This window comes from Amblyomma americanum, chromosome 2 (genome assembly GCF_052857255.1).
Source record: "Amblyomma americanum isolate KBUSLIRL-KWMA chromosome 2, ASM5285725v1, whole genome shotgun sequence".
Lineage (NCBI taxonomy): Eukaryota > Metazoa > Arthropoda > Arachnida > Ixodida > Ixodidae > Amblyomma > Amblyomma americanum.
The window spans coordinates 122,302,040-122,311,795 of NC_135498.1; the positions used below are offsets into that span (position 1 = coordinate 122,302,040).

General features: G+C 45.8%; 1 protein-coding gene across 1 annotated transcript; it reads left to right on the top strand.

Moving 5' to 3' along the window:
- Window positions 1-1,152: 1,152 nt before the first annotated feature.
- LOC144120041 (uncharacterized) lies at window positions 1,153-8,020 on the top strand. The gene is made up of 3 exons (XM_077652516.1): window positions 1,153-1,365; window positions 2,985-3,032; window positions 7,877-8,020. Exons 1-3 carry the CDS (start codon window positions 1,243-1,245, stop codon window positions 8,018-8,020), a joined length of 315 nt encoding a protein of 104 aa, XP_077508642.1. The 5' UTR covers window positions 1,153-1,242.
- The last annotated feature ends 1,736 nt before the right edge of the window (window positions 8,021-9,756 follow it).

Genomic DNA, 9,756 nt, shown 5'->3' on the forward strand with positions numbered 1-9,756 from the left:
TTCAGCTGCTATCCACAGAAGTATCCAATAGGACCTTGTCAGCGCTCCAGTGCACCTTCTGAACGCAAAGCCTCTTGGGGCCTTTAACAACCGTGCTGATTACCTGAAACTTGGCCAGATACGGCCGCGGGGACTCTGTTACGATAATGATCTCAAGAACACAGAAATTCAACTATGTTACGAGCCATGGCTTCAACAACTCATGTGCTGTTCAGCACATTTCAGCATTTGCTGCAAACTTCGATGCCCGTGTTTTCCCTACGTTTCAAGTGTGCACGCAATCTCCTCGAGGTGACGCTAGCGCCTCTGCGCACACCTTGCGGGCGATAATAAGTGACTGCAGGAATAGAAGGGGAGTAAATTGCGTTTAAGTGACAGAAACGTTTGGCTTATGGCATATGGGGGTTGAACGTCCTAACGCGGCTCGTTAAAGCTGCGGCGAGCCCCAATTTCTTCGTCACCACGGCGCTACGTGGTAGCACGTTTGCGCAAGGAGGGGAACATAATGTACATCTGCTGTCAAAAGTCATTTTACCCTAGCCACAAGAAGAATTATGCTCCAGCCATTGCGTGTGACCGGCGGTGGGCGATCTTCGATTTATCGCCGTAACACGGCGCACTGCATGCGATTTTCGAGCCGTGCACAAAGGCCACACATAGATTTTTCCAGCGACTCGCGTGCCGCACAAACTTTAACTCCAGATGTGTTCCGTAGTGCTACGTTTAGGCCATGGTTGGCACAACCTTGTGGCAAGATGTGCTACCAATGCTGAGCGCCTGCTTCTGTACGCTGCAGAGATGGCAGCCTATTGGTTAGGCGCCAGCTGAACACAGACCGCTCCTGCATGCGGACGCTGCTTTGAGGTTATAGGTTACAATTATCTATAGCATCCTCACGCGAGCTGCAGGTGCAGTCGCATATCTGTAAGTGAGAGTCGCAGCTGCTCCGTGGAAAATCAGAGCTGCCAACAGTTTTTCGTAAACGCAAGAGGCCTGTGTTAAGCGACAGCAGCGCAGAGGGAAATCCGCCAGGCATGGAGATTGAACCCTTATGTACGCATAACAGCTCGCGATCGCGGGAAGAGATGTGTGCTTAAGTGAAGCTTGCAAATTTTCTAGCGAGATTACTGCACAGGAAAAAAATACATAACGCAACTGTGCATTCCATGAGGACACGTGCACACCTGTAGTAAGGAGTTTGGAATGCGTTGTCAAATGACAGCAAATTGAGCTATGTTTTGAATGAATTATTGGACGGGATTGCCAGAATCGCCAGAATCGAGAAAAAAACACACGCGGGAGGAATATTTGAGCTCTTTGTTTCGATCTTCCAGCAAAACGCGCGCCGCGGACGCCGGCGAATTCGTGAGTACTCTTTGAATAATTGACTGCGCAACCGCCATTTACTTAACTTAGCCGCTTATTGAGGCCCGTAATTATTGCTTTCTAGGGAGGCCTGTAAAGCGCTTCCACTATTTTAAATTCTCACTGCGCCAAGTAAAATCATCCACTAAGCATGCATGCGAGTACTTCTTTTATGCTGACGTAGCCTAGAATGCGACACTATGTATACTGTTCCAGTAAATCAATTAAAAGTGCAGGTAGGAATTGACAACGTAAAATACCTGCTGCCTTCCTCAATTTTCTATACCTTTTCTCTCTTTTCTCATCTGTCAAGCCACAGTCACAGACTTTATTGTGAAATTATATTGCAGCATGCACTTATACTTATTATCTGCCCAAAACATCCGAAGACCAGTGCGGTCAAGACCACAGTGAAAGCACACAAGCCACCAAGGGCAACGACAACACTACTGTCCCCTTCAGCCTCATGAGTGATGTAGAATTGTTCAACTCAACCTTTATTCCCCTCTCCTTCCTCACTAACTGCAGCCGACCACTGCGCCGACTCCATGGCGAGTGTACGAGCTTGAAAACTTTAGTGAATGTCGGAATATTTGCTTTCAGTCGTATACAGTTGTACGTAAACCCACTGTCAAAAGTATACAGCTCAAAGGATTTGCTTGTGAGGCTTGCAGCGTGCCTCGTTCTGCATCCTCGGCAATCGCAATCTCTCGAAACCAGGATGATTTAGCGTCCTCAATCTTCCGAAGCTTTGGACTGCTACATGTGCCAGGGAACTCGAAGCAATCCCCTTGCGCTGCATAGTTTTCACGGGGGCGGTGTGTTTATAATGAGAGGACGTGATATTGTGTTCAGCTTCCGAAGTCCTTGTCCTAAACAGTGTAGTCTAAACGCGCAGTGGTCATTTCAAACGCGAAAAACAGGAAAACAGATCAGCTTTCCTCCTCAACACAAGCCGCAGAATATGAACAACTGGAGGTTATAGGGGGATACCTTTGTTTTTCGGCGCTCTAAACTCTACTCATGATGTCACGGCAACGTTCCTCTGGTAAAACCATCTTCCAAGCTATTTTCTATTCTTCCTGTCATCATGTGCGCAATTAGCTCGATAGCTGAAACCATGCGAGCCACCACTGGTGCATGCATCTTTTCTCGCTACTGATTTCTTTGGGAAGTTCCCACTTCTTAGCTGGTGGCTGGTCGGAGGGCTGTCAGTGTGACTGCAACTCAAGAGGTGAAAGTTATTTGCCTTTATGCACCGTCTCGAACTCGTTATTATTCTCTAATTATTTATTTCGGCTCTGGATGCAAAGAAATTAGAGCTGATGAAGAATGTGGCTTACCACAAGGGGGCTACAGCGACAGTGTGTTATCTGAATATTTACTTGAATTATTACTTGACTTGTAGATACGGGTAACCCCTAAACATTGGGTGACCATCTGTGGCGTCTTCATACAAGTCGAATTATATAAATCAGGAGTAAAACACTGACCTGAATATAGAATGCACGCTAAGGGTGCCCTTTAAATTCTCTGCCGGCACGGATAAAAGTGGGTGCGCATTTTACACGGGTCTTACAATTTGTCTGTTCTGTCTTATTTCTGCCCCGCAAAAACAGAGAGGTCCGCGGCCAGCTGTCTCCGAAGACGGCTCCGAAGAGGCTACGGTAAGCTACATGTTAATCATTAAAAGGCATTTCCTATTACCGCAAAAGCATCTATATGACAGCAGCCGGAATTCTGTTGCGTATGCGAATGACATTGAATGCGTAATTGGGTTGCCTCAAATAAAGGTGCCGCCGCCGCCGTCTGGAAGATGTTGAAGTAACGAGCGTTAACTGTTTGGTTTAGTAGATGAAGAAAGCGAAGAAGAACGCGCCGCTCGTCTCGAGAAATGGAATGTAATACCCATTGAAACGGGTGGATTGCCACAATGCTCGGCTACGCGTGTACGCACGCCGCCTAGAGGAATGATCGCCGCCTAGCACCATCTATCAGAGAAATTACGATGCACGTCTACCCATTGTCGAGTTGCCCTCCCTCAAAATACGTCCCAAGCGGAATTTGCTTCGTTTGGGGATGGGGGGGGGGGGAGGGGGGGGAGGGTCAAGGTGGGCTTAGAATTCGACTGGCGGTGCAATATGGTAACGGTTAAATTAGTAATTGCACGTATACAATGTTTACCTGTTATTTAACTGTGGTTTTATCTCTACACCACAACCCATAGGGTTTTATTTGCGTACCAACTTCGGTATACAACTGTCCTCGGATGGGTTTCCGTTGTTTTCGGAGTATATATAGCGGAACGAATCTATATGCATGCATAGCGCTCCCGTAACGGGGCAGTTTTCCTACCCGTTTTAGGATATTTTTCGGTGAGGGGGGGGGGGGGGGGAATGGATGAGAGGGCACAACAAATTTTAATGGCCACTATCTTTTTTTAATTGTTTTTTGGTAAAGGAAATGGCTAAGTATATTTCTCATATATCATTGGACACCTGAACCGCGCCGTAAGGGAAGGGATAAAGGAGGGAATGAAAGAAGAAATGGATTCGAGAATTCCGCCATTTCGTCCCCTGTTGTCGTACTCACATAACACCCGCTGGGTTTCGTAGGGCGCCCCACGGACACAACGCGGTGGAAGAAAACAGCGGGGCACGCGGATATATGTATCGGTCTCCTCGATTTGGCTGCACTTTCTGCATTAGTTCACAAAAGTGCCGTGTCAGTGTAGTGCCAGTTCTTGAGGCGCGAGTGTAGCTTGATACTAGTGCTGTCGGTGCAGTGGCCAAATCGAGTGCAAAAGTGCAGAAATTTTCGTCTGCTGCGGCCATGTGTTGGTGTTTGTTGCGTGTTTTCACATGCTAGCTGCATTGAACGCTGTGCAAATTTGCTCGAAGTGGCACATCTCGTAGAGCGGCTATAAAATGTGTTAATTCCAAAGGTGGTGAAGAATTTGACAACATTCTTTCCGTTGCGTTGTGCAAAGTGGCGCAGGCCGCGGTCGACCGTCACTGATTCAACGGGTACTTTGAAGAGGCAACAATGAATTCGAGAGGTTATACAGACTACCGCTCGAGACGATCTTTTACAGTCCATACGCGTGATTCAGGCTGCTTCCCTTCTATCGAAAAGTGACTGCGGTTGTCCGCCAAGAGTTGCCTGATCTATATTTGAACTCAATCGCGTTCACTTTCGGCGGGCGGTGACGGCGACGTGACTGTCAGAGGCTAACTAGCAGGCGAAGGTGTGGGCTGACGGCGCGACCTCGATCAAGCCCAGTCGCTGCCGTAAGCGGAGGTACTGATGTCGCAGCGAGTCACAAACGTTGCGATCGCCCACGTATTATAAAACATCTCACAATCTACCTCTTTATGGAGGCGCTCCATCGTGCTGCGTCTATAATAATTGCGCACAAAAGAGAAATGGTGTAAGCAACGTGCGATGCTGGACAGAAAGACGAGAACACGTACACAGTACGCGTACTACGTGCGCCATGACAGCCAGTCGCTTACGCGCGTACACAAACGCGCGCATACACACACGTACGCACACTATCATTTCAGCTGTTTGGTGAGGGCCCAGCGCAGATGCCGCGTCTCTCATGGGTACGCGGCCCTCTCAACCATGGTCTCAACGCCGCTCACTAAAACAAGCATAGCCACCATAGCATGGCCGCGGAGCTGTCTGCTACGTAGCGCGCCAAGCTCCTTGCACGAGAAGAGAACTCGCCGGGAGGCTAGTGCAGCAGTGCAGAAGAACTCGTGCAGCACGAGGCCAAATCGAGTGCCGAAGTGCAGGTGGCACTAACTGCACTGTCAAATCGAGTGCGAGAGTGCCGCACTTCCTGAACTGGTGCAGAAAGTGCAGCCAAATCGAGGAGACCAATAGTTCCACCCGTAGTAGCTGTATGGTTCCACCTAGCTCTATCCACCATATTGGACCGTGACGTCATCATTAGCACGCGGCAGGTGGTTGTTTCTACAATGCTATTGTAGGTGGCGTTACAGGTCTCAATGCGAGATGCGCTTTTTTCTAGTTGCAGCCAAAGATGGCGCTTTGGTCTCAGGGTGGTAGGAGACCTCACGAAATTTTGAAACGTGATTAGTCGCTGCCACAGATGACGCTGTGATCAACGGTTGTAGCAGACCCGACGAAATCTCGAAATGTGATTAGTAAGAGCTGACACTCTTAAAAGCAAGAAACTCTTGGGAACAATTGTACACAACTAGTAGAACGTGCAATAGTTTCTATTAGTCCGGGTATCCTGAAGCGATCCCATATACCTTCATGGAAGCCGGACATTTCCAGTACATTCGCCACGAGTAAAATTACCAGTTCCGCGAACGTACCACCACTGCGACATTTTATGATGTCCGATGTGTTCTGGGGGTTTTACGCGTGATTCTTGGTAATAAATTTATTCACTTGCGGCAAATGTATGGTGCTAGAAACTACGGTACAGGTAGCTGCCAGCTCAATAGCTCCAGTCTAATATAAATTACCGTCATCTCTCCTCTTCTTATTACATAAACAAGCTGGCGGTTAGCTCATTTATGTATCCAAACTATTATACCTTCAGTGGATGCCTTATGAAAAATACAGAATTGTTGGAAGGAGAAGTCGCTCGCGCCTTTACCCCAGAGCGGCAAATAAAGCCTGTTACTAATATTACAGGAGCTTAAGCTTCTGGAGAATTTTTCTTCTTTGACCTAGTTTCACTGTTTGCAGTTTGCGATTTGTATTTATTCATTTAATGCTCTGCTAAGAAAATAATAATCACAGTTGGCATTGCGAGCAGCTCAACTGCCAGCTGAAAACGTAACAGTTCTGCCTTCATTGCACAAAAAAGTACCATTTACGCTACAATTTTCACCGTATCTCATAAAGGGTGTGCAAGCCGCGAGTCTGGTATATAGCTGCGTTCTCCTCGTGGCAACTGCTGGGTGCCAACCCTACTTGCGAGCAATGTTCTACAGCGGGGTTTTCGCCTTTCTGGCACTCTCGCACGTGGTTTATTGTGCAAGACTACAAAGTTAGCAATGAGTCAAGAACTAAAAAGGTTTTATATGGTAGTGAGCCCAAACGTGCGATCACCGAACCCTTTTCCTGAGGCCTATCGCATGTGATAAACACTGACGGCCTCAGAGATACGTTCCATGCCGCAAGCAAAAATTGCTTTACCTAAGCCAGAAAATTCATATCGTGGGCACTCTTTCCCTGCCTCCATTTAGAAAACCCTTCCATTTTTCCGTTAGGCACCTTCCTCTCTTCCCTCACGGCGCGGTTGAAGTGTCCACCGAGATGTGAGACAGTTACTGCGTCATTTCGTTACCTCAAAATCCACTTGTATGTTTCCCTGGCCGTGATATTCATCACAGCAGAAAACATCTTTAGCCTCCTAAAATCTCCCTAAATTCTCTGGTAATTATTAAAATTCTCTATAATATGATCAATTCTTTTCCCCTTTCGGCCTAACATGAGATGAAAATTCAAAGAAAACGCAAAATACCCCGACTGGATAATGACTGCGGCGTAATGAGGGATCGAATAAAGGAATAGGTCCATAGAATAAAAGCCTTCCTGGCCACAACATGTCACGTCCTACTTCCCCACTGATTCTACGCAGCGGCTGTGTACATGTATGGCGTTTCTTGGACTTGACTAGACAAAAGTGAAAGGGAAAGAGTTACCGACTACAATTTTGCCCTACATCTTTGGCCTCAGGAATGCAATACGAAATTGCTCCGTCATACCGGGAGGAGTTTCAAGCCGACCATTACCGTCTTGCTTACGCAATTATGCCGATTCAGACAGATATTTCGAGAAATATATCTTGGAAAATACGGGTTCTGTGAAAATTCTAAGAAATAAATCAGTCTACTAATAACACGGCGTTTACGTCTCCAGTACATATCTGCACACATTTCCTGTAGTGCTTTTCCTTTCCCCAATGTTGCCGATTAACACTGAGTCTTTTCTCTGCGACACTGAATGCTTTGAGTGTGCTTCGGTGTTGAGATGCAAAGTAGGCTCGTATATGACTACACTGTTAAACAGACCGAGTTTAGATGCTAGAGGCTACTGTGCAGTTCAGTGGCAAAATATAGCCGTGTAGGTATGCCCTATTGAAATCCATTTTGAGTAATTTCTCATTTTCTTGTCATCCTTTTCTTGCAATCCAATCTCTTATGTTTAGTCATGATTGGTAAGCGTAGAAGTTTCACAAGCTCTCCTTTTGTTTTTGGAGAACGTTTTTATGAAAACTGAGAGCAAAAATAAAAATGAGATGTTTTATTGTAGGAACATACCGTATACATTTTATGGCAGCAAATATGCATCCTTGTTTAAAGACTGTGATGTCAAGGTTGGGAACATTGTTTTCGGTTTTACTTAACAAAAAGCCAGCGGAATTGTTACAGACACTGAACGGACAATGCATAATGTTCTGTGCATTCTATAGCACATTACGTGCGTAATAACCAGCACCCGCACACGTTATCGGTTGCAGGGACTCAACGCGGAGTCCGTCGACTACGAGGACTCCAGAACGGATTCGGGCCGTGAAACCGTGGAGTTTCCCCTCCAAGCGTTTACCAGCAGCAGCATCACAGCTGAACTCGACGATGACGGCGAACGGAGCGAGACTACCTGAAAACATTTTGATCATGTTGTTTTATATAATAATTACAATGATTACTTTAATATTATAAGTTGATGATAGCGTAACATTATAAGTGTACCTACTCTAAATCATTTTCCTCTTGGCACATCTTTTTTTTCCCTTTAGTCGCGCTCAAGGAGATGATGATCTACTCGAGAAACTTCAGCCTCGTGTTATACCAGCGCGATGCTTCGTTCCCACATGCAATTCTTTCTTTTACTACTGCGTTATAAAATCAACCTTCATACAGACGAAACACGAGAGAGAGAGAGAAGTTTAATGAAAAGAAGGGCAAAGGGGTAGGCTGGAAAGACGGATATCTGGCCTGCTACGCTGCACTGGGGCGAGGCAGGAACACTCCTAGCACTTTCGGGGAAGAAACACCGGCGAAAGCCACGAAGCTTTTTAGTGACCAGAGAGTAAGCAGGGAACCGCAGGATTCGACACCAAGCGTCTTGGGATTCATTATACTCCTTCGTGGTAAAATTTTATTAAGCAAACTGGGGTATCGGATAGATGGGCTTCTACGGGAGCTTCCAAGGGAAATACCACTTCTTTCGTTATCTTCATTAGTTCTTCATAAACCGTTTCGTTATAACGAGGTTTGACTGTGTTGGTGCTATGCAAATGGTCAGGTGCTAATGGCATTAATGTTATCCTATTGGTGCTGGTTAGCTAGCTTGCATGATTGATGGCTTGTTGGTCCGTGAGCATGGAGGTGCGGCCGCTCTTAGACACGTGACCTGCGCCTTCACGTCGTTTCAGCACACTCTGATTCCCGCGCACAAGCTTGCAACAGTTATATGAATATCTGAAAATACAGAAGTTGGGCAAAATTAAGCGAAAATTGTCTCTGAAGTTTGTTGCAACACAATGCAGCAATGACTTCTCAAACCGACGTTGTGACAGTTTAAACGAATATAGTACCTGTCTACAGGGCACTAGCAAAGAGTCTTCCAGAACGGTTTTATTTCTACTTGAGCTGAAAGTTCCCAGTGCTTTTGTCCACTTTTGTCCACTTCTGTAACTTGTCCAGACTTGTGCTCCCCATGTGAAAAGAAAACCGAGCTGTAAAAAGCAAAAGCTGCTTATGGAAGCACTGTGTGCAGACGTGCAGTGCACAGACTTCTGCATTAAAAATGAAAACAAAGTTTGTAGACAGATGCAGTCAAGGACTGTAGCTTCATAATTTGCAAATAGCGCATTTCAGCCAACTGGAATAAGTGTTTTGTGGTTGTGGACCAGGCCTGTCTGGGACGCGACAACCGATGCTTCCTATTTTCAAACGCAGAAGTGCCCTGCTGCGATTCTACTTTGAAAATATGGTTTTCTCAAATGTGCTTAAACAACACGGACAGCATACATTGTTACTACAAAGAAGGAAGTGTCTTCTCTCAAATATGTTGATAATCTGGATGTAGAGATTTTGGAGTAGTTTTAGAGCAATCTGAGACCGATTCGTTAGAAAAATTATACACATTTAATCACACAATGATGCATTTTAATGACCTGCCACTAATATGACAGCTTACTCTAGCACTACTTCAAAAACGGCAGAACAAGCCTGTCAAAATATTAGAGAAAATACTTTTTTTTTCTTGTGGCACATGCAGTCATAAATATTCAGTCTTGAGCCAATCGAGCGTTTTATTTGTTCAGTTATTTTAGCTCTGGACACCAGCTATGACCTTTTAGGTTAAATTCAGTTGCTGTAGCAAAGTTAAAGA